This window comes from Trachurus trachurus, assembly GCF_905171665.1.
Source record: "Trachurus trachurus genome assembly, chromosome: 2".
Lineage (NCBI taxonomy): Eukaryota > Metazoa > Chordata > Actinopteri > Carangiformes > Carangidae > Trachurus > Trachurus trachurus.
In genome coordinates, this window is record NC_139914.1 from 983,761 (window position 1) to 1,009,812 (window position 26,052).

A 26,052-nucleotide genomic window follows, 5' to 3' on the forward strand; every position below is an offset into this window, starting at 1 on the left:
TTAAAACACTCAGTATCTGGAATCTGGAAAAGTTTGTATCAGGATCAGACTGATCCGATCCAACTGGGATCAAAGTAAAGACGGATTATTGATTATTGATCCTGGATGGAAATACAAAACCAAGGTCACGTTGATCCAGATGAAACCTTTTGAACAACTGGACCTGCGCCGTCTCTTTCTCTTGTGAAGATCTCAGCTCAGCTCTGAGGAGACGGACGCCACGGCAACGGCGAAGCTCTGACCACTCATGTGCCACAGATGTGTTTGGTGCATCCACCCACTCCCCCGTCTGCATTCAGACACGGAGAGAGAGAGAGACGGAGAGACGGAGAGAAGTGACAGAGAGCAGTAAAACTCAGACTAATGAAACTGTCTCTGGAGGTTTTATCGTCTCGTATCGTTCTGGAGGAAACGGCCTCACCTCCTTTTACTGATCCACAAACTCCAGAACCAAAACAACTCATACAACCTTTACACCAAGAAGAACCTGGTGCTGGTTCTTTCCCTCCACCATTCCTTCTCCCTTCCTTCTTTTCCTCCATCCTTCCTTGACCCAATCTGTTCCCTTCCTCCATCTTTCTTTCCTTCCTCCCTCCCTTCTTTTCCTCCATCCTTCCTTGACTCAATCTGTCCTCCATCTTTCTTTCTTTCCTCCCTCCCTTCTTTTCCTCTGTCCTTCCTTCTTCTTCTTCTTTACTTGACTCAATCTATTCCCTTCCTCCATCTTTCTTTCTGTCTCTCTCACTTTCTTTCCTTCCTCACTTCCTTTCCTCCGTCCTTCCATCTTCTTCCTTCCTTGACCCAAACTGTTCCCTTCCTCCATCTTTCTTTCTTTCTTTCTTTCCTTCCTCCCTCCCTTCTTTCCTCCATCCTTCCTTGACTCAATCTGCCCTCCATCTTTCCTTCCTTCCTCCCTCCCTCCCTTCTTTTCCTCCATCCTTCCTTCTTCTTCCTTCCTTGACCCAATCTGTTCCCTTTCCTCTATCTTTCTTTCTTTCTGGGATGGGAACCAAATTCAGTACTTTTATTGGGACCGGCCGAATTCCCACCGAAGTATCAAGTATCGATTCACGTGAAGTCAAACGGTTCCATGTTTTGGTACCTGAACGCACCTTTACCTCTTATTGCCGACATCTGGTGAAAGTTTCATGTCAATAGCTCGATTAGAAATCTAAGGAATCTGAGGAAAATGTTGTTGCGTTCGGCGCTCCTTTTCCCCACTGTACGTGGGAGGCGTTCGACGGGGTTCGACACAGGAAGTCTGGTACCAACAGTGGGCGGGTCCCACATCCAGCTGTCAATCACAGGATGGATTCAGCTCTGTGGCTCGTTTCCCCTCGGACCAAACGCTCCGTTATTCCACGTTATTACACAGCGTGTGTGTGTGTGTGTTGAGGTGGTGACAGGCCCGAGGCGTGAACCAGCTGCCGTCGGAGCGCCGCCGCCGCTCTTTACTGAGTTACACTGGAGCTAATTGCCTTGTAAGTGCTGCAGAAAGCAGCTGGAGATTAGCAATAACAGCTAATTACCTCGGCTGCGCTGGAAATCAAAGCGGATAAACACACAGAGTGGTGTTTGTCTGCCAATTACAAATCTTTTACGAAGCCGCCGCCCGTCACAGTCGGCGGCAGCGGCGGCGGCAGAAGAGGAGGAGGAGGGGGCTTGAGTTTCAGAGAGCAAAGCAAACATTACCCGAGCAACTGTGAAAACACCGTTTTGCTCTTTTATTTTTTTGTCTTTTAAGTTTTTATTCAAATCCAAACGTCATAAATCAAAAGACTTTAAACAAATCAACCATATTAAACAAAAATACTCATTACAGTAACTCATATTTTTTCATAAAGGAAAATAAATCTAAACCGAAACGTGGAATAAATATTATTCACTTCTGCAATGCAACACTATTTTACAATATTTGTCAGACGTTAGTTAAAAGAAAAGCTTTTTGTTTTGAGGACATGACCTGCTCAGTGTTGTTAAAATGCATTAAAATAAAATCTATTTCAATTTAATGTTTTCAGAAGAAAGTTAAAGTACACTTAAAGCCACTGTAGGTGGATACATATATAATGTTTATAATCTGATGCTTTTAAAACACTTTTTTACTTATTAATTCTCATTTATTTAAAACATTTTTTTATTTGTCACTGACCCATATTCATATAAATATAAATATATATAAACATACTAATCCCAGCCCATAAACAACGCAGCACGTCGCCCAACACACAAAAAAACACATTTTCTCTTCCTCTATGATCCAGAAAACGACCCAGACCTGGAAAATGTGGAATATTTTCCCTCGTAAACGCGCTGAACTAAGCGGTTCCCCGTCATCCGGCCTCGTGTTCGACTTCCACGCTCACGCAGCCGTTAAACATGATCATGGTCTCAATAAAGTTTTTTTAAATATTTAAAATTGGAGCCAGAGTTCAGGTCTCTGACGTCGTTGATGAGGTTTCTGTCTCTTCACTGTTTTCTTTTCTTTTCTTTCTTCTTCCGCCTCCGGTCTATTTCCCTTCATCCAAACTCCTCCCACTCTCATTGGTCCTTTGTTACCGTGGCGACCCCCACGCCACCCGGAGGTCACGGCGTTGGACGTCTCCTCCCTCTCCGCCTGACTTCACCCACTCTTTGTACTTCTTCTGGGGGGGTTGGGGGTGTGGAGGCGTCTCGCTCCGTCGGCCTCACGACTTTCCCATCGCCTCAAAAACACACACAAGCTCTTCATCAGGCACAGCAGAGGATTCTGGGAAAACGGCGCCCTCTGAACTTCCTCTATCAGCTCTGACGAGATGGTGTTTTTAAAAAGTGTTGGATTTGAGTTGAGCCCTCAGGGCCACCGTACTGTCTCCTCCTCTTCCTCCTCTTCTTCTTCCTCCTCCTCCTCCTACTCCTCCTCTTCTTCCTCCTCCTCCTCCTCTTCCTGCTCTTCTTCCTCCTCCTCCTCCTCCTCTTCTTCCTCCTCCTCCTCCTACTCCTCCTCTTCTTCCTCCTCCTCCTCCTCTTCCTCCTCTTCTTCTTCCTCCTCCTCCTCCTACTCCTCCTCTTCTTCCTCCTCCTCCTCCTCTTCCTGCTCTTCTTCCTCCTCCTCCTCCTCCTCTTCTTCCTCCTCCTCCTCCTACTCCTCCTCTTCTTCCTCCTCCTCCTCCTCTTCCTGCTCTTCTTCCTCCTCCTCCTCCTCTTCTTCCTTCTCCTCCTCCTCCTCTTCTTCTTCCTCCTCCTCCACCTCCTCCCCATCCTCCTCCTCCTGCTCAGTAACCTGTGAGGTCGTGGGAGTAACGACTCATCTCTGAGTGATGGGGAAACTCGATCACCGCTGACGTCCCGCCGCCCGCCGGGCCTCCTTCTTTTTTTTTTTTTTAAAGTATATTTTTTTCGGCTTTTTGCTTTTTATTTGATAGTGATGACAGTAGAGATAGACAGGAAATGGGGAGGCAGAGAGAGGGGGAATGACACGCAGGAAAGGTCTGCCCGACGCGGGATTCGAACCGGGGACGCCTGCGGCGAGGACTGTAGCCTCTACATGGGACGGCCGCTCTACCCACTGCGCCACGCACCGCCCGGGCCTCCTTCTGATGCCGCGGTAACAGGAGCCGCTGCCACGAGGCCGAGGCCCCGACATGAAACCGTGTCTCATGCAGAGACTGCTTGATGAAAAACTGTCCCTGAAGGCAACGCACATCAGCGGTTTAGCATGAATTTCCCTCTAAAACAACTGTCTGGTAACGTTGTGTTGTTATCTCATAGCGTGGTGAATGTGCAGGTCACAACTTGTCCACCAGAGCGTTGTGGAGTTGTTGGATTGTGTATTTCATGAGTTTGATGAGGGAAACCAAGAAATCCCATGAGCCTCCGTAGCGTACACCTTGCACCAACAATTAAAGGTAACGAACCTACTGCTATGACTATAGGGATTTTGGCAATGGACCAATTTGCCAAAATGTTGAACTATCCCTTTAAGAAAGTTTTGTGAAAGTGGGTAAATCTGAAAATGCCGCCTCAGCAGACGCCCAAAACGGATCTTCAGTGCAACTGAATGATGATGTCATACCCAGATATTCCTTGAAACGATGTTGTGTTTACGTGAAACTTTTTCAAAACGAAACGAGAAACAGGTCGTTTTGGGAGAAGCAGTGGAGCGGTGAAGGATCTGAAGCCGCCGCGAGGAGCAGGTGATACAGCTGATACGTGCAGCTCCTGCTCTGGAGGCTAATGGCTCTTTTAGACTAATCGTCCCGCTCCTCCTGTGCTTTGTCTTGGAGCCATTGGTGGCGTTTTTACCGGGAGCTAATTATCCAGAGGAAGCAGGCCGAGCCGGGACGGAAACAAGGTCAGGAAACACGAGCATTAGCCGGGCGCTCATTTATACCACCTCTTTGTTAATAAGTGGACGGAGCCGTCACAGGGAACTCATTAGACGGGACTCTGAAGATGAATCGCCGGGACGAGGACGAAGCCATGGGAGGTTTTTTATTTATTTATTTATTTATTTATTTATTTTGGTCAGCATTATGGAGCTGTGTGTGTTTCATCTGCTGCTCCAGTTGCAGAGCGACGCTGCTTCGTCTGAAGAGTTCCTTCAGCTGAGACACGACAGGTGAACAGTCAGAGTAAAGATGAAACTATCAGATCCACAGCTGGATCCTCGTTAAAGGAATATTGCCTCCCCTCATGCTGATGTTTTTTATTCCTCAAAATGCATCTGGAGACCCGGGAGGCCGGTTCCTAGTCCAACCAAAACTTTATATGAGAGTATTAGGGCCAGACACAAAAACGTCCATAAAACTACACAAAAAACATTTAATATTCCTCCACACTGCTCGTCCACTGCAATCCAAGTGTCCTGAAGGGAGATAGTCCAGAGTTTACTGGAAACTACCTAATTTAGGACATTCTTACAGCCTAAACAGTCCTGTATCGCCCCAGGCAAATTCAATATAGGACTGTTTAGGCTGTAAAAATGTCCTAAATGACATTGTTTCCAGTAAACTCTGGACTATATCCCTTCAGGACACTTGGACTGCAGTGGACGAGCAGTGTGGAGGAATATTAAATGGTTTTTGTGTAGTTTTATGGACGTTTTTAGGATTTCGTTGGACTACGAACCGGCCTCCCGGGTCTCCAGATGCACTTTGAGGAATAAAAAACTACTGAATTTCATTTTTTGGTGAACTATTCCTTTAAAGATCCTCTTCCTCCTCTTTTTCTCTGGTGCCTCAGCGGCTCAGAGAGAAATCTCTTCTTCTTCTTCTTCTTCTTCTTCTTCTTCTTCTTCTTCTTCTTCTTCTTCTTCTTCTTCTTCTTCTTCCTCCTCCTCATCACATCATGTTCACATTGTTTCAGCAGCTGCGGTTTGACTAAACCAAACAAACCGCCTGTTCGATTCCCACAGCTCATCAGCTCAGTTTGATGTTGAAGCTCTTTTCAGTTTCTGCCGTTTCTCTGCAACTCTTCTAGCTCAGGTTGTTTTAACCGTTTCAAAGCGTTTGTATAAAGACTGTGGAGGAAATTAGAGAGCAAGCGCTTCTGTCTCCGTGGACGACGACGGCGTGCCCGTGGTGCGAGGACGCCGGTGAACAGACGCAGGGTGTAATCACACCTACAGTCCAGCTTTTGAAGATCAGCATGTGTTTAGGAAACTGTCCTCTCTCCTCTGGGCTCCGTAAACTCAACCTGTTTACACCAGCGCTCCTTTAGACGTGTCATCGCCGCAAAAAACAAAACAAACCAAGCCCCCGTCCTGTAATTTCACCTCCTCTGTGGAGATGATGATGCTGGAGGAGGAGGAGGAGGAGGGATGAAGGTCTCCTGGTGGACGGAGAGTGGGAAAGTGTTAATCTGGATTAGAAAGTCAGTTCTCTTCAGACTCGACTCCTTTGTTTCCCACCGGCTTCTGTTTAGCAGAGAGGGGGGTCAGTTTGAAGTGGGTGAAGAGGGTTTTGTGTGGAGGTCGAGTGTGAAGACAAAGGCCACGATGGAGGAGGAGGAGGAGGAGGAGGAGGATTATCATGTGGTTAGTGAAGATGGAGGATGGATCTGAAGCTCAGGGTGGATGGAGGCTTCTGATTGGCCGAGACGATGCTGCTGCTGCTGCACGATTTCAGTTCAGTTCATATATAAAACTGGTTGGATATTGTGATTAATTGTGCAGCCGTGCTTTTATTTTGAAGGCGGGAAGCTCTGATTTAACCTGAGCTGTTGTGTTGTTGTTGCATTTCATTGATAAAAATGTCTTAAAACCCGTTAAACTCTCAGTTTCTTATCTCAGGTCGACTGAACTGTGGCGTTAAACCTGTTGAAGTTCAGACTCCATGGACGTCAGAGTTTCCATCACAGGTTTCCGCAAAATAAAAGCAATATTTCTGAAATGTCGAATAAGTACAGACTACAGTTGTTATTTGCAGGTGTTTCCATTGAAAGGTGGTGTAGCCTAACTCTGGTAAAGTCTCGTCTCACGATATATAAAACTTTTATATCGATACGTCTGGAAAACAACCACCTCATGACAGCGTAAAAATGTTTGAGCGATATTTGGGACGTTCCCATTACCAGTTTTTAATTGCGATATTTAGGTTTTGGATTAAAGCTGGATGTTTCTGCAGGATTACTGGAGATCTGTCCTAAAGGCTGAAGCTCCTTTTTCTGTGAGTTTGACGTCCAGAGAGAAGTTGTAAAACACTGTTGGAGCGTTTCCTTGTTTCAGTTTCATATAGTTTCATTAGTTAGTTAGTTTATCCAGACGTTAGGACGGGTCGGGGCGTAAAATACGTTGATTCATTTCTTGATGGAGGCTAAAATGTAGCTGCAGAAACTCTGTGTGTGTGTGTTGAGTGAACTCCTCTGAGCTCATCTCTCATTCCCTCTGATATCAGAGACAAAGCTGGTTCAGGTTTCCTGCTGCGGCCGCGTTGTCCGTTTGAAGGTGTTTACACAGGAGGAGAAAGGAGGAGGAGGAGGAGGAGAAAGGAGGAGGAGGAGGAGAAAGGAGGAGGAGGAGGAGGAGGAGCAAGAGGAGTAGAGGAGCAGAGACTGGTCGTCCTGCTCTTCGTCACGCACGGCGTCGCAATGTCAAACGTCAGCGGAGCAGAAACGGTGACTTCCTGTTCAACAGAACGAGTCGAGTGCTGACGAGACAACACACACACACACACACCTCTCCGTCTATTTTAGTCTACTTGGTTCTCCTCTTCCTCCTCTTCTTACACCTCCTCCTCTTCCTCCTTCTCCCCTCCACCTATTCCTCTCCCTCCCCCCTCTCGCTCTTCCACTTCTTCCTCCTCCTCTTCTCTTCTTCCTCCTATTCCTTCTCCTCCTCTTCTTCACCATCCTTCTCCTCCTCTTCTCCTTCTCCTCTTCTTCTTCCTTCCTCTTCCTCTTCTTCCTCCTCCTCCTTTTCCTCCTCTTCTTCACCTTCCTTCTCATCTTCCTCCTATTCTTTCTCCTTCTGCTCTTCTTCCTTCCTCCTCCTCCTTTTCCTCTTCTTCCTCCTCCTCTTCTTCTTCCTCCTTTTCTTCTTCCTCCTCCTCCTCCTCCTCTTCTCTTCTTCCTCTTCTTCTTCCTCCTCCTCCTCCTTTTCCTCCCCTCCCTCCTCTCACTTCTCTTCTTCTTCTTCTTCCTCCTTCTCCTCCTCCTCCTCTTCCACCTCCTCATCTAGGTCTCTGTTTAATTTACTGATGAGCCCGTTGCCTCCTCCTCCTCCTCCTCCCTCTCCTCTGCTGCTCCTCTCCTTCCTGAGGCGGCGGCGGTAATCCCAGGCGCCCCCCTGGCGAGGGCGCCGGCGGGGTAATATGGATGTTAGCAGGGGAGCGCGGTGACAGCCCCCGAGAAGAGAAGCAGCCGCGATTTAATTCATTGTATTTTAATTATCGGCGTGCCTTCCTGCGGCGGCGGCGCTCGACGGCGGCCCTTCATCACGCGGCCGTCCGGGCGGATAATAAACTTTAGCTCTCGGGTAATTACTTAATCTGGACAAACCTGTGTGTTAAGCAGCGCTATTAAGCCGCGCGGCGATCCATCAGCCGCGCGTTGGAGGTGGCTGATTAACGCCGCGCCGCAATCAGTCTTTGAACCCGCGCTAGTCTCGTTAAGTACCTAAATTACACAAACAGCATGCGGACAACACGCCGCGGCGCCTGACACGGCGAGCAGCGCAGGAGGAGGAGGTGGAGGAGGAGGAGGAGGAGGACGCTGCTGCTTCACCTTCAGCCCAGTGATGCATGGAGGTGATTAACACGTGGCCTGAGAGCAGCTGACGGCGCCTGATAACTCACCACCGTCGCCGCCACGCCAGGGCCGCACACTGAGGGAGGAGGAGGAGGAGCAGGAGGAGCAGGAGGAGGAGGAGGAGGTTATTTAAAGGGACAACAAGGAGTTTCTATTCGGTTATAAAAAAGTCTCATATTAATGTGGATGAATCTACGTTACCACTTGTTAATGGCTCCATTTTCGATAAATATATCGTTCTGTCTCTATCGTTATTTTGTTATTATTAGTGGTGGCGGAAACGCTGGTCGAGCCGACCAGCGTTTCCTTCGTGGCGAGTCCTGAGAATAACGCAGCCAAATCGCCGATTATGGTCGGAACTACGACGGTGAACCTCTTTGAACCTCTGACTTTAATTATTGATGAATGAAAACATGAGTCTGTCTTGCGCCGGTCAAAGAATTTTACGGTGCGGAGGCTCATAAATGTAGTGTGAAAACACTTCGCTTTTCCAAAACTTTAAAATAACTAGTAACTAGTAACTGTAACTCAAGTTACTGAGGAACTAATGAGTAGTTACTGAGGAACTGAGGTACAGAAAATTATAGTAGTTACTGAGGAACTAATGTACGCAAAATTAGAGTAGTTACTGAGGAACTGAGGTACAGAAAATTAGAGTAGTTACTGAGGAACTAATGTACGCAAAATTATAGTAGTTACCGAGGAACTGAGGTACAGAAAATTAGAGTAGTTACTGAGGAACTATTACTTAATACTATTACTTAACTAATCATTAGTTACCTTAAAGTAAAGTGAGACATCAAAATGAGTAACTACTATAATTCTGTGTACTTTAGTTCCTCAGTAACTACTACTACTCTGTAACTTATTGTGACCTAAATGTTACCAAACTGTTTAAAACGAGTGAAGTCGGGTCTGACAGCGTCAATAAAACCTTCAACGCACTTTGACTCAAACCGACTGGACGGCGTCACCGCCGCTGCTGCAGGTGGAGGCCGAGGCCGCAGCTCTGACTGTGAGAAACCGAGCTGCGGCTCCTCCAGACACTGGAACAAACGCTAGCGAGCAGAGACTAATAGATGAGTGGAGCCTGAGCCTGAGCCCCCTCGCCCCCCCCCGGCTGACGCTGCGTTCAGGGCCCGTGGGGGATCGGGGCCCCGTGAATCAGGTAAACACGCCTCTTGAACTCTCACGAGCGTTCGCCTTTTGTTCCTCCTGCGGCCGGCAGAACAATGGCGGCTGTCGCTGTGATGGAATAAGGCTGCACCGTCCGTCCCTCCTCCCAGGCCGCAGGGAGGGGGGAGGGGGGGGGGGGGGCATCGCCGCAGCAACACGGCCTGGATGACGAGGTCGGACACCTGACAAGGTGACGAGGATCAGGTCGGATTACAGCGTCCAGACCTGTTGTCAGGACTGAACATCAAACTCACGTCTGGTTTATTGTAAGACGATAAAAACACTCTCACACCTGCTACAAGAGAATTAAACATATATACTGTATATACATTATACCATTAAATACCAACACAAACACAACTCATTCTACTTAATGAGACACTGATGAGGTCATCACCTGAACCACATCTGGTTTTAGAGGAAGATTATAAAACCACTGCTGGGATTAAACATTGACATTATCCCACAAAAACTCATTTATAAACTCTTCCTGAGTTCAAATATTCTTGCTGTGTTGTTTAGGAATAGATATCAACATGTTTTCTTCTATTATTCAAGGTCTGAAAAGACTTGATATTTTTTCTTATTTAGACAAGTTTAGTCATTTTAAAGCTCTAAATTAAAATATTTTTATTTCAATTTTGGGAGAAATGTTGTCGGTAGTTGATAGAATAAAACAAACATTTTTTCAATTTAATTTTACTCAAACACATACCTATAAATAGTAAAACCAGAGAAACTGATCATTTTGGGAGTGGTCTCTTCATTTTTTTCCAGAGCTGTATATACATATATATATATGCATATATATATACATGTATATATATATCTGATGTGGACTACGGCAACATGACAGAGTCAAACGCAGTATTTCCTCCTTTGAGTTTTCCTGAGTGTGACCTTTACAAGTGAAGGATTTCCACTCCTCTCCAGAACCTCGTGCTGTGTTGACCCAGATTTAGCAGCTCTTTGTCCCCCTCCCCCTCTCCCCCCTTCGCCCCCCTCCCTCCTTGACCCCCCCCTCCTCCCAGCTGTTATGAATGGTGCATTAAGTCGAGCTGCTCCTTGAATGGACGCTTTAGCTCCCGCTCACTCTCACACACATTCAGACTCCTCAGAGGTGATCACACCAGACTGCAGCTACAATGGAGACACAGAGTGTGTGTGTGTGTGTGTGTGTGTGTGTGTGTGTGTGTGTGTGTGTGTGTGTGTGTGTGTGTGTGTGTGTGTGTGTGTGTGTGTGTGTGTGTGTGTGTGTGTGTGTGTGTGTGTGTCTTTGTGTCTGTGTGTCTGGCCGCTGGACGTTAACAATTGTTCCTGGTGACAATTCGTCATTTTCAAGTTAAAAATCTGTTTCTGCTCGATGATCAGTTTAAACTGAAACATCTTCACATTTAAATTCACTAGAGCCGCAACAATTAATCAATTAATCGAACAATAATCAATTATAAAATTAATCGTCAACTATTGTGATAACCCTAACCCTAACCCGAGTTATTCAGGTTAAATCCACTTCATTTATTTTATATTTTTTGCTAGAAGCATACATCTGACACTGTAAATGCCCGGTGTTTGTGGCGGTCCGATTTAAACGCGGCGACGGTGGCGGTCGTCTGAAGGGAATCCGGCTGAGAACGAGCTCACACACACAAAACACAATAAAACGAGACAAGAGAGCTATTTCTGTGAGGCGTTCAGGGACCGGGGGTTCTGTCTGTCCGTCAGCCTGTCAGGGCGCAGAGTGAGAGGAATGGACCTGGAATGCTGACTCACCCAGGTCCCGGGCCCCTGGGAGCGCCGGGAGGCCTCGCTCGCCGCTCGCCGCCCGGCCCAGAGCAGATAATGATCCGTGGCCCTGACCCCTCCGCTCGGAAAAATCCCAGGTCACCCGGCAACACTGGTGTGTGTGTGTGTGTGTGTGTGTGTGTGTGTGTGTGTGTGTGTGTGTGTGTGTGTGTGTGTGTGTGTGTGTGTGTGTGTGAGACTCAGGAAGAATTTTAATGCGGTCCAGATATCAGCTGGCTCACCTCTCCTCTCTCTCCATCTTTTCCCTCCGTCTTCCTGTCGTCTCCGATCCGGCAGCTCGGAGACGAGACACACCAGGTTGTAATTAGACCTGCAGCAGGAAGGGCGAGCGAGGGAGGACATGATGAGGGAAACACAGAGAGAGAGAGAGAGAGAGAGAGAGAGTTAGTCGGTGCCCTCGTGGAGCTTTTCCAAAAAAAAAAAAAAAAAAAACCAGAGGGGAAAAATGTTAACAAGAAACATAAACTCCATAAAGTGGGTTAAAGAGCCGCTGCGGTTTTGCTGCTATCGCTAACAGCTAATTAGCTCTGATGTTGTGGGTAAACTTCCCACGTCCGAGACGACGCCATGAAAGAGAAGACGGCCTTTAGTGGAAAATAAAACAGGGCCGTTAAAGGATGCACAAGCAAACGAACTGAGCTCGTTAAAGAGGAACCACTTGTTAAATCCACCTTCATCGCTCAAACCTGGGCCTCCTCCTCCTCCTCCTCCTCCTCCTCATCGCAGCATAACAACACAAACGTGACCACAGAAACGTCTTTAAAACAAAGATTTTTAAAAAAACATCTTCAACATCGTTTTCTCACCTGGAGGCTCAGACGAACCGCGGCCCCTGAATGCATCACCATGTCTCTGCAGCCCTGAATAAAATAAAAAACACACAAAACACAAAAAACAAACCGTGAATATAACAAAGACTCAGCCCCAGTTCATCTTCATCATTGATAATCTAAAGGCAATGCATTCTGGGTAAAATAAAAAGAAAGAAAGAAAGAAAACCAAATAAAAGTGACGGACAGAAGCCGTCTCACAAAAGACTTAAGTTGTAAAAACTTCTGGTCAGTAAACGACAGCCACCTGAGGAGAATCGGACTCGTGGCTTGTACTTGAACGCACCATGAGACGTTTAACGACATGCTATATGAATATTAAGTATAAACATATTTTTTATGAATGCCATTATTAACGTCCGTCCTCACCACACATAACATAACAAACATTCATGTATTTTCTAAATGTGTAACCCCCAAAATACCAGTTTTAGTGATAAAGGTCCCTCTTTTATCTTTTTAGGAAAAACACAAAAAGTTTATTTTTTCCCATCCCACATATGCACATTATAATTTTTCTGAGCCTGAGAGTGTGAAAATTTGGCACCAATATTGATTCTCTCAAGTTGTGGCTGCACTTGAGTTCAGTGCATGAAAAAAAACAATAAAACATGAACTTTTTAAGGGATTTCAACACCAGGGAACGGGAAAATATAAATACAACTAAAAATCTAGTTGCAATGGTCATGTATCATTTTGAATGGGAGTCAATGGCACAAAAAAGCAGTTTAAAAGGCGTATGAACAGTGGTGGACAGTAACGGAGTAAATTTACTTGAGTACTGTACTTAAGTACATATCCAAAGGATTTGTACTTTACTTGAGTATTGGATTTCTTTGGTACTTATTACTCTTATTTGAATACATTTCCAAGACAAATATTTTTACTTTTACTCGAGTTAATTCCTGGGAGGGCTGAAAAGTACTGGTTACTTTCAGGTCTTTTACTATTGGACACAAGCTGTGTTTGTCAAAGAAGGAAACCTATCACAGTGCAGCTCTCCACTGGGATCTACGTCCTCCCTCCCCATAAGGAAACCGCCAAAGTAGCCACGCTCTCGACCGCGTTTGTCAACTCCAAACTATACCCGAGTCGTGAAAATGACAACTGCTGTCCTCTTATGATCCCATTCATTGTATTTGTTTTTCTAGGTGTTTCTGCAGCTTTATAGAACATTGTGGTTCTAAAAGCAGCACATCAGTGCAACTGGTTTTAAAGAGTTCATTCTCAAAAACAAGAGTTAAAAGCTCCTTACATTCATTTAGAAACAATTATAGTAATTCATTGATGTGAAGAATAAGAAATTTACTCTTACTCTTACTTTTACTTAAAGTAAATTTAAAAGCATGTACTTTTGGATACTTAAGTACCTTTAAAAGCAAGTACTTTTTTACTCTTACTCGAGTAACATGTCGACTGAGCTACTTTTACTTGTAATGGAGTAAATTTTGACCAGTAGTATTTGCACTCTTACTCAAGTACTGGGGTCGAGAACTCTGTCCATGTCTGGTCGTGTATCATTTTGAATGGGAGTGAATGGCACAAAAAAAGCAGTTTAAAAAGCGTATGAGCGACGTAAAGAGAGAGAGTTATAGAAAAATAAAAACATGTCTAGGGAGGATGTGATGGGATGTGTTTATGTTCTGGTCCAACTTCTCTGACTTCACCTTGGAGAGAGGAGGAGGCTGAGCGAAAAGCAAACAGAGTCAGAGTGAAGCTGCTGCTCATCACTGGGGGGTTGTGGGGGGGTTGAGGCGCTGTCAGTCGTGGTTTTCCCTCCACAGTCCGTCATCCCGTCTCAGTTCAAAGAGCGAGGCGCTGCAGGTCTTTGTCAAAAGGCCCGGCTGGAGATCTTTTATGTTGGAGATGTAGGATTCCTACGGACGGACGGAACCACTTTGATTATTTATTTATTCCACTTCTCTTGTGTGATCGCGCCAATATTTTACACGAAAGTGCTCGGCTTCGCTCCGAGACTCACGCTGCTTTATTGTAGCTCTCTCTGGCTTTGAAATCTGCTGCTCGCCTCCTTTTATTTTGTGTGTGTTTTTTTGTTTTGAAGTTTCCCTCCTTCATCTAACCCTCTCTTCTTCTTCTTTTTCCTCCTCCTCTCCTCCTTCCTCTCCTCCTTCTTCTTTTTTCTCCTCCTCTTCTCCTTCTTCTTCTTCCTCCTCCTCCTTCCTCTTCTCTTCTCTTCTTATTTTTCTTCATCTTCCTCCTCCTCCTTCTTCTTCTTCTCCTCTTTCTCTTCCTCTTCATCTTCCTCCTCCTCCTCTTCTTCATCTTCTATTTGAGTGATTGCCCCACTGATTTATTTATTGAGTTTATTCTTAGTTAAATCTGTATTTTCTTTGGTCACTGTAGAACTTTAACAACATGAATCTGGTAGAAATGTAAATAAAGTGTGTCTCTCCTTCTCCTCCTCCTGCTCCTCCTGCAGCCCACCACCACATGTTCCCCACCTTCCACACGCCGATCCCCATCGACATGCGGCACCACGAGGGCCGGTACCACTACGAGCCGCACGCGCTGCACCACGCCATGCACGGGTGAGTGTTCCTCCTCCTCCTCCTCCTCCTCCTCCTCCTCTTCCTCCTCCCTGTCTCTGCTCTGACCCATCACACTCCTTCACTCCAGCTTCAGTCTTCAGTTGCATCTCCAAGGCAACGCTCAAGTGACACTGTCAAAAGATGACGACGACGCGCTGACGTCCAAAGTGAATAATCAGCGCAAAGTCTGAAGTCTGAAGAGTGACAAACCTCCTCTTCCTCTTTCTTCTCCTCTTCCTTCCCTTTCTCCTCCTCTTTCTCCCTCCTTCTCCTCCTCCTCTTCCTTCCCTTCCTCCTCCTTTCTCCTTCATTTTCCTCCTTCTTCTCCTCTTCCTTCCCTTCCTCCTCCTCCTCCTCTTTCTCTTTCTCCCTCCTTTTCCTCTTCCTTCTCCTCCTTTTTCTCCTCCTTCTCTTCCTCTTTCTCCCTCCTTTCCCTCCTCCTTCTCCTCCTCTTTCTCCCTCATTTTCCTTCTCCTCCTCCTCCTCCTCCTCTCTCCTAATCCTCTTCCTCCTCTTCTTCTCTGATGTTTCTGTCTCTCTGAAACTTTATACTTTTTTTTATCTGACAAGTCTTTGTAGAAACTACTCCACCAATCAAAGCTGCATGGTCGCCCATCAGTCTCCATGGCAATGAACTTTAAAAAATGTTGCCACACAAAATGATCACTTTAACATCCAGTCTGTGATACATATATACATATGACACACAGACTTTTAATGACAATTCAGTAGAAATAGTGAATTATTTTGTTTAAACGTGCGTGAGGCGTTCAGTTGCTTCAGTTTTTTTCCCCATTAAACTAACTAACTGAGATTAACCGTATGAGTAAATGAGTAAAAACCCATATTGTTGAGATTTCCTCCAGGTGATAGTCCAGACCTTTTGTTCAGCCTCTCGTGTGAAACCTGAAGCAGTGAATTAATGCGGCCACGTTCGGCCTCGCTCCATCACTGACGGCGTCCAGCAGCTCTTTATATTCATTAATGGCTTGTTGTGTGGACTTAATCTGTGTGGTGCAGCCATGTTGCCCCCGAGCCAGCGCTGTAATTAAACCCCCCCCACCCACCCCCCAGAGTAGAGGTAGAGGTCAGGGCCGCGGCTGCAGCGTGTGGCGGTGCTGGGGCTTCAATCACCGACACTGGCCCATTTATTTACTTTCCTCTTATACACAACATCCCACCACACAGGACTCTGATCCGTCGCTGGGAAATCCCCGTTTTTGTTTCGCTCGGAAAACTGCAGCGTTTCACTCAAACATCTGGTTTTAAACCTGAACTCTCCTCCTCTGTGTCTCTAACCCTCCTCTCCTCCATGTGCAGTTGTTTCCAACGAAGCCGGTGAGGAATCAATCAGTATTTCAGTATTTCCACCTTAACTCTGTAGTATTTCCACCTTAACTCTTTAGGATTTCCACCTTAACTCTGTAGTATTCCCATCTTAACTCTGTAGAATTTCCACCATAGGTATTTCCACCTTAACTCTGTAGTATTTTCACCTTAACTCTGTAGTATTTCCACCTTAACTCTTTAGTATTTCCACCTCCAACTCTTTAGGATTTCCACCTTAACTCTGTAGTATTTCCACTTTAACTCTGTAGGATTTCCACCTCAACTCATTAGTATTTCCACCTTAACTCTTTAGGATTTCCACCTTAACTCTGTAGTATTTCCACTTTAACTCTGTAGGATTTTCACCATAGGTATTTCCACCTTAACTCTGTAGTATTTCCACCTTAACTCTGTAGTATCTCCACCTTAACTCTGTAGTATTTCCACCTCAACTCTTTAGTATTTCCACCTCAACTCTTTAGGATTTCCACCTTAACTCTGTAGTATTTCCACTTTAATTCTGTAGGATTTCCACCATAGGTATTTCCACCTTAACTCTGTAGTATTTCCACCTCAGCTCTTTAGGATTTCCACCTTAACTCTTTATGATTTCCACCTTAACTCTGTATTTCCACCTCAACTCTTCAGGATTTCCACCTTAACTCTTTAGTATTTCCACCTTAACTCTTTATGATTTCCACCTTAACTCTGTATTACCACCTCAACTCTTCAGGATTTCCACCTGAACTCTTTAGTATTTCCACCTTAACTCTTTAGTTTTTCCACCTTAACTCTTTAACTCATGGAGCGGTGGATAAGGTTATTTATCATCTACCATGTTACCATGTGTATATCTGTGTAGTCTTATTTGTCATCAACAAGAGATTACGGGTTACGGGGCGCGTTACGTTTGTGTGGCGGTGTCGCCATGGAGACGAGAGCTGGGACACCGGGTCGGAGGCTCTGATCTTACGAGGTTGGTTTTCAGCCAAGAGACGCTCCATTCTCCCTGGAACTAGTTACAAGGCATTGATTTAACCAGAACTAGGACTCTGGAGCTGGAGACAAGGGACACATGGAGCTGTGTTAAGGTGGAAATCATCTTTAAGGTGGAGTTTTTCTTTAAAGAACCGATCGGAACAAACTCTGGAGCAGAACATTTACAACCTGCAACACGTTACTTGTTACCTTCCCCAAAAAGTTAGAGTTATTACATTATAAAGGTAACTAATTACCAGGAAAAGTAACTATTGCAGCTTTTAACGGGTGTATTATTATTTTGTGACGGGACTTCTTGTGTCAAGTAATGGTTATAATGGTTTTAACGGGGAAACAGAAACAATGTTGATTACTGGCGTCATTTATTCCCATCACTGGTCGTGGTGCGTTCAAGAACCTCCGCAGGGGAAGCGTTGTTGTTGTTTTCATTGAGAATGGAGCGCGGTGACCTCCTGAGCTCGCCGTGGCACAGTTTTGAAGCTGTGAAGTTACTTTATCACCGCGGAGGAAAAGAGAAAGAAGAAGAAAAAGTGGCGGCGTCCGGGACAAAAAAAGTCAATAGACTTCTCCAAATAGTCCTCTTCCATTTAAATTCACAGATTTGATGGTGATGCATACTTCGCGCCTGGCGGCAGCAGGGCTATTCATCACGGCGGCCGGGAGGCGGGGGGAGGCGAGGCGAGGGGAAGGGGGGGGGGGCGGCTGTCCGTGGACTCGGCCACCTTGATTAATGTGATTTGATCTTGACAGTGGACCCCTAATTCATCAAGACCTTGATCTGGCTGTCGCTCCCCCCTGCCTGAGCCAAATTCACCTAATTACAGGAACATTGCGCAGCAAATTAAGTGCGGTGTCATTTGTCGCCTGGTGCGGCACTTTATTATCCAGCCGTGGCAGCGTGTCAGAGGTCCCCTCCTTGATTGTCTAACATGACATGTCGCCGCCGTCCCCTTTATCATTGTTTGCATATAGCGTAATGAGAGGGCTGGTTATTTTGTCAAGCCTGTCATAAAAAAAGCAGGCAAGGGGAAGCTGCTGCTGCTGCTGCTGCTGCTGCTGCTGCTGCTGCTGCTGCCGCCTCCACCGCCAGGAGGAGGAGGAGGACGGACGGGACAACACATCCAGTTAGGAGTTAGGAGAGAAGTGAGAAATTCAGCCCATTGTTCGCTCAAATCAGCTGATAACAACGTGCAGACGTGGACAAAATAATTTGTACCGTTGTGTGAAAGAAAGAAAAACCCACAACTTGTCACTGGAACAACTTGATTGAAACTGACTAAAGTGAAAGGATGAAAGCAGGAACGCTCTCCCAGGAGGTTAAGGACCAACTGTTCCTACTGTGAAACACTGATCAGGCTCGGTTCTGCTCTGGTTCTGCTTTGCTGCACTTTTAAAATCTTTACTTTAAAATATGTGCAGGGTTCAATGAAATCTCAAAGTGTTCTGCAGCCAGATGTGCTGCCCAGTGTCTGAGTCTCAGGACACGGGGTCAAGACCCAAAACAGAGAAGAACTAAACACTGGACGGTTCTGAAGTGGCCTTCTCCTGTGATCCTGAACAGACAGTTTGATCACCAGGAGTCGACAGGTGCAGAAGCCTCACCTCCAATTTCCACCGGATCTGTCTCCGCTCCGTTTGACGCATCAAACCCGAGATCACAGAGAACTACAAACTATGGCGATAACATCTGTTTAAAGTGAGATTAAACAACAGCTCACTTTGTCTTTCTGAGGTCGATTACTTTCAGTTTGTGTTAGATCAGGTGTGTTGTATGGTAAAATATAATAATAATAATAATAAAATAATAATAATAAAAAGTTCTCCAGCTCCAGGATTAATATTTTCTCATCCATGACATCCTGTTTAGCTTCAGGTTCCTCTGATTGATTGATTGATTGATTGATTGATTGATTGATTGATTGATTGATTGATTGATTGATTGATTGATTGATTGATTGATTGATTGATTGATTGATTGATTGATTGATTGGGTGAAACAAACGTTGACAAAGTGATGATTCACGATCGTAAAGTTTGTCGTTGCGTTTTATTTTGAATTTTACCGGATGCTCGGTGCGTTTGAATTGGAATTGGAAATGCTCTGATTGACTTGAATGGGATCGAATTGCTGCGGCGTTGGCAAACGGAGTCGGAGCAGAGACGGATCCAGTGGAAATTGTGGGTTATTGAGAGTTACAGAAATCATCTGACTGCAGAGATTGGCTCCTAAGGCTCTGCAACTCAATATCAAGTTAGATGAAGTTAAGTGTCGAGGTCTGTTTCATCAGTTAGTTTGTTTTTTAAACTACCGTAAATTCTCCAATTGAAGCTTTTATATTCTTCAGCTGCTGAACCGACCCGTCTTCTATCAGAAACAGGCTTTTATTTAATTTAGAACAAAGATGAAACTCCTCTCCACTGGTTCAGATCCAGAGCAGCATCATTTACAAGTTTAACCAGCACCGATTACACACTCGTTGTGGGTTTTTCTTTCTTTAACAGAGCGGTTCCAACGTCTGTTTTATCACGTGATGCAGGAAGAAGAAGCTGCACTTTAATCTCCAGGAGTAAATAACAAACACCAGACATCATCAGACAGGACTGAGCTCTGTCTTTCTTTCTTTCTTCTCTGTCTCATCAGCACCTGTGGGTCCCTGTCGAGGCCTCGGCTGCTGATTGTTCAGTCTAATCTCTGAGTTGCTGTAAACTTCAAACAGCAGCAGCTCTTCATGTTGCAGCATCGGCTCCCCGAGGCCGAACCGCTCGACACGCCCGGCGGCCCCGCAGTTCTGAGCTCCTGTCTTATAAACGTCTCAACGGCTCAATCTGAAGGAGTAAAACACCTCCTCTTCCTCCTCCTCCTCCTGCGTCTTCTCTGCTCCTGTCCTGGCGTCACCTCAGGTCGCTGGACTCGTGAACGTTCAAGAGTACAAACGTAACGGAGGCACCGTCTTCTGTTTGTTTGTATCTAGGTCATTTCTCCCCGTGCACGAGGAGGGGGGAGGCGTTTGGGGAGGGAGGGGTGAGGCGGGGGGTGGGGGGGGTTGTTGCCTGTTAAGTTTGAGGCGTTGGACTCATAAACCTACAGTGGGAGTTTATTCAGCAGCCGAGCAGCGCGAGAAGTGATTTATCTAAATCACACGAGCTCCCTGAGCCCCGACACCGGAGACGAGACTCACTGTCACACGGTAATTCATCTCTGGTGTCGCCCACAACACACACACACACACACACACACACACTGAACACACACTGAACACACACACACACACACACACGCTGTGGTTGCCTGCCTGCAGAGGAACGCCATTCACATCCAAACACATCGTCGTTGTCGTCGTAGCTCAGGAACAACTTCCACCTCCAGCTCCTCTCACTCGACTGGTTCATTTGTCTTTAACAGATTTTATAACGACAGTGATGATTAATTAAAGAAAACATCAGTTCAAAGCAGCAGGTTTTGGTTTTTGGGGCCGAAACCGAGATATAAAGAAGTAAAATACAGTGGTGGACAGTAACGGAGTAAATTTACTTGAGTACATATCCAGAGGATTTGTACTTTACTTGAGTATTAGATTTCTTTGGTACTTACTACTCTTACTTGAATACATTTCCAAGACAAATATTTGTACTTCTCATAAGGATACCGCCAAAGTAGCCACGCTCTCAACCGCGTTTGTCAACTCCAAACTAAACCACGAGTCGTGAAAATGACAATTGCTGTCCTCTTATGATCCCATTCATTGTATTTGTTTTTCTAGGTGTTTCTGCAGCTTTATAGAACATTTTGGTTCTAAAAGCAGCACATCAGTGCAGCTGCTTTCAAAGAGTTCATTCTCAGAAACAAGAGTTAAAAGCTCCTTAAATTCATCTAGAAAAAAATGAGTAATTCATTGATGTGAAAAATAAGAAATTTACTCTTACTCTTACTTTTACTTACTAAGTAAATTTAAAAGCATGTACTTTTGGATACTTCAGTACCTTTAAAAGCAAGTACTTTTTTACTTTTACTTGAGTAACATGTCGATTGAGCAACTTTTACTTGTAACAGAGTAGATTTTGACCAGTAGTATTTGTACTCTTACTCAAGTACTGGGGTCGAGTACTCTGTCCATCTCTGGTAAAATATCAGTCAACTCTGCAGGAAAACGTGTGAAAAAGCCTCTTGGTCTGGATGAGAGGTTTCTAAATGACGACATCATCATCATCATCATCGTCACCTGCACTTTAATCTGTGACCCTGAACTGAGTGTGAGTTATTAAAATCGCAGCCATGATGAAGTCACGCAGCTCATTAACGGAGCTGATATCATGTGAGCACCTGCTGCAGCCGGAGCCAGGGAAAAAAAACAAAAAACAACACAACACTACAGAGGAGAAGGTCACGTCTGCCGCCAGCCAGGTGTGAATGCCGTCATGCTTCGTTAACCTAAACATTACAACCTCACGGCGAACGCAGGTCCACAAACCCAGACGACGGAGAGATCGCAACAGGAAACCTGATGGATCTGCACGAAAGGAAAAGTCCGGTCCAATGAGACACGACCGAAGATTATCGACTTAATAGAGGTGACAGCGCCCCTGGAGGTCTGAAGGAAGGAGTACGATGATGCAATCGAGCTGCAAAGACCAGAGATACGAAGCTGTCGGCCGTCTCCAGACGTTAAAGGAATAGTTCACCAAAAAATGAAATTCATCTGGACCCGGGAGGCCAGTTCGTAGTCCAACTAAAACTTTATGAGAGTTAATAGGGACTGACACAAAAACGTCCATAAAACTACACAAAAACCATTTAATATTCCTCCACACTGCTCATCCACTGCAATCCAAGTGTCCTGCGGGATATAGTCCAGAGCTTACTGGAAACTACATCATTTAGGACATTTTTACAGCCTAAACAGTCCTGTATTGAATTTCCCTGGGGCGCGTGAACGTCAGAGCGCAATCCAGGACTGTTTAGGCTGTAAAAATGTCCTAAATTATGTAGTTTCCAGTAAACTCTGGACTATATCCCTTCAGGACACTTGGATTGTAGTGGACGAGCAGTAAGGAGGAAGATTACAAGGTTTTAGTGTAGTTTTATGGACGTTTTTGTGTCAGGCGTCACACAAATGACTGAATTTCATTTTTTGGTGAACTATTCCTTTAAGTGATGTTTCCTGAACCAGAACCGAAGCTGCAGCTGGAACAAACTCTGTATTCGGTGTTTGGATCTGAGGGCGTCTTCAGAACCTGGCAAGTTGTTTTACTGAAACGGGGAGAGCTCTACTCCATGGTTTCTGTTTTTCCCGGGTATATAACCTCCTTATTCTGGGTTACGATTTCTGACCAATGAGAGAAGAGTTTGACCGGTTGGGAACACAAACGATGACCCAAAAGATAAAAACATGCAACAGTTGCATCGTTTTGAATCGAAACAAAGCCAACAATCCACAACTTTGTCGTCTTCCTGTGACAGAGCGATGCGACTCTGTCCAATCAGATCAGAGTATGTACAGGTCATGTGACCAAGCCGTCGACTGGTTGTTGCAGCAGCAGCAGCAGCTTGTTATCCCAGTAAACACAGACGGACAGGCTGAGCTCACCTGCTGGCGGTTACATGATGAGAGCATGATGAATTATTGACTCACTCTGAGGGGGTTATTATCTTTTTAGGAGCAAAACCAGATCTTTATCTTCTGCTCAGAGACAAAGACAGAAAACATTGCCTCAGTCGTGATGCAATCCCAAACCGTCGGTGCTTGCTGCCGCTAATGAAGCTCTGGTCGGAGACGGGGAGATAGAGCCAAGACGGAGCGGCGGCGGCCAAGTTCCAGATCTGACAGGAATTAACTTCAGACTCCGATTTACTTTAAAAAGCAAAACAAATAAAAACAGTTTGTTTCTTTGTTTTTGTGCTGACGGCGACTTTGGCTCCGGAGGCCACTGTGAAACATGAGGTCAGCACATTTACAGGATTAATAACACCTTTACCTGCTCTTACTCCTAATGAATCCTCTGCTCTTGTACAGTTTTACAGTTTTACAGTGTTTCAGTTTTCATTTGAAGTATGAAGTAAAAGATGCAGCTGCAGCTGGAGGAGGATCTGACTCTCTGATGCTGATACAGATGTGAACCTGGTGATTAATGAACAGCTTCATCGATTTATTGCAAACAGTGAAAGAAAGAAATTAGTATGAGTTTGGAGTTTTAGCTCCTGGAGCTGCGTTTTATAACGATATGAGAACATCTCCAATAAAAAAAAACTGGCTGAAACAAGTCGGCACAGGGCTTTCTGTGCTTTTATTTTGAAATATTCAGTGTTGTTGCTGCTGCCGTCGCTGCAACCTGTTTGTACGTGAACTTTAAAACACTACATTTCATTTTAGTGTGTTTTTATATAGATTTTTATTGTGTCAGAACTAGGGATGTCACGATTATTGTCAGAGAAATAATCAAAGTATTACGATTGTCACGATTATTATGCATTCATTGACTGGAGTCACAGTCGAAACTGTCAAGCAGGTAACATCATTCTTGATTTCATTGTCTCAACACGAGAAAAAAATAACTAATATATACGAGAAGACAAAATGAACATAATCAATCTATTTGCAGCATCTGTTAATATAGGACCGATAATTAATCCCCCAAGGGAAATGTTTTCAATATTAACGTCATTAATTGTCCAAACGGCGTATTTATTTTGACGTGTGGACAAGATAAACGGATATTTACCAGAGACGTTCTATATTTGTCACGTCGCGCACCACAGCTTTTTGTCAGGTTACTATAGTAAACAATATGCTATTTCCTCTCTCTCACCACTTTGTTTACAAACTGTTGTGGAAGAAATGGACGTGTACAAGATAGTAGAGCTTCTATCAGTGTTAACAGGACTTCTGACCTGTTTGTAAATAAATGTACAGGTTCTGTTACAGAGAGACAGAGGCGATGGAAAGCGCCATGGCAGCCACTTCTACATAATCCAGACGATCCTGCAGACCACACCGGTTTTGGAAGAGACCCGGTCAGCACGGTTATGACACGTTCTACGACAGCGTTTATGCGTATTCGTGTGTGGACATAGATATTTTAATACCGAGAATATTTGACAGTAAAAAAAAGTCTGTATATAAAATTCACGTCATCGCTCCATCCATCACAGTTTCTCTCTACAGTCGAGCCAACTCACGTCAGACGACACCGCCAACGCCTCCAGGACATAAGTCTGACCCCCCCCCCCTTTGTCGTCTCCACGGTGACCCTGAGTTCACCCCTCCCAGATCAAAAGCCTGATAGAGGAACTGAGTTAGACGTGACATCACCCTCCGCCAGAGATGGCAAAAGTACCCAGATTCTTTACTTGAGTAGAAGTAAAATTACCTGTGTAAAAAACGACTATGGTAAAAGTTAAAGTACTGATCCAAATATCTACTCAAGTAAAAGTAAAAAGTACAGGCTCTGAAATGTACTCAAAAGTATTACTAAAAGTGAAAAGTATTTCTATTGCACGATTCACTGCAAAGCTAATAACCACACAATAATTCATCAGGAATCCATTTCATCAATGTTATTGTTTGAACAAACATTAAGTTTACCTGCCAGACACAAGATGTATCCTAAAGTACTTCACTATAGTCAATTGTAGGCGTTTGTATTGTACAAATGAGAACAAAGGGAGCGAGACGACCCGGCGGCGTGATATGACGACCCCGACCCCACTGAGGAGGAACTATGAAGCTCGGGTCGAGCTGTCATTTTATTTTGCCGCGGAAATCCTGATATGTATATAAAAAAAGTAACAAGCCTTTTTGGGAAATGTAAGGAGTAGAAAGTACCGATATTTGCGTTAATGTACTGAGTAAAAGTAAAAAGTTATCAGAAAAATGAATACTTCTATAAGTACAAAGTACCCGAAAATTCAACTTAAAGGGACAATGAGGAGTTTTGGAAAAGCGAAACGTTTTCACACTACATTTATGAGCCTCTGCGCACCTAAAATTCTTTGACCGGCGCAAGACAGACTCATGTTTTCATTCATCAAGAATTAAAGTCAGAGGTTCAAAGACGATCACATACCGTCGTAGTTCCGACCATAAACGGCGATTCGGCGGCGTTATTCTCATGACTCGCCACGAAACCGAAAGTAAGGAAACGCTGGTCGGCTCGACGAAGTATTTGTAGAGTATTTGCTTCATGGGTCGTAATGTTACAGAATTATACGTAACAAAGTATTTGTACTTTGTTACTTGCCATCACTGCCCTCTGCTCTCAGGTTTACAGTCAGGATGTGTGGCTGCGCTCTGATTGGCTGATGTTGTTCTCTTTGTTCTGCAGCCACGGCGGCCTGACGGGCAGCCCCGTCATCTCCGACATTTCCCTCATCCGCCTGTCGCCCACCGCTGCCGCCGTGGCGACCGGCGACTCCCCGTTCAGCCCGCCGCACCACCCGTACGTCAACGTCAACCCCCACATGGAGCACTACCTGCGCTCGGTGCACGGCAGCCCCACGCTGTCCATGATCTCCGCCGCCAGAGGCCTCAGCCCCGCCGAACGTAAGTCCACCGCCAACCTTTCACAATAAAAGCACACACACACGTGTCGGCCCTTGAGCCAGGGCCGACACGGTAAAATATTTAATATTACATTTTTAAAAAAGGAAGAAATCTGAGAAAATTAATGATTAAGTGTAAAAACTGAATATTTCATGACAAAGAAAGACTAAATAATGACAGACTGATGGTTCCTATGGAGGAGCGATAATGACCCTGCAGCTGTTTCCAACCTGAGCTCCAGAGTGACGCAGCCGGAGCCACATGATGATGATTAACTTCATGTTTTCACAGTTTTCCCTCATAAAACATTTATATCACTCATTTCAGGATCTTTTTAACCTTTTCAGAGCTTTTAAAAAGCATCTTTAAAACGAAACGATGTGAGTCAGAGAGTGAAAACCCAGTGAAGCGAAGCTGCTGTGGACAAACAGCAGAGGAACCTTGACCTGTTACCTCTTACAAACACAGAGTAAACCCTGTGGAAACTGATAAAAGCAGGAGAAGAAGAAGAAGAAAGCGGCGGCGGCGTTGCTGAATACTTATCCGTCCTGTGCAAACCGGGCCGGACGTGATGACAAGTCTGAATTACAATAACAGATC

General features: G+C 45.1%; 1 protein-coding gene across 1 annotated transcript in view; it reads left to right on the forward strand.

Annotated features, from left to right (window-relative positions):
* Window positions 1-26,052, forward strand: part of LOC310997648 (zinc finger protein GLI2-like) — a gene marked incomplete at its 3' end in the record, with an annotated part of 64,724 nt that overhangs the window by 10,729 nt on the left and 27,943 nt on the right. The window contains exons 2-3 of the mRNA XM_083987427.1: window positions 14,479-14,587; window positions 25,235-25,452. Coding sequence (XP_083843553.1) covers window positions 14,479-14,587; window positions 25,235-25,452 — 327 coding nt within the window. The remainder of the gene's footprint in view (window positions 1-14,478; window positions 14,588-25,234; window positions 25,453-26,052) is intronic.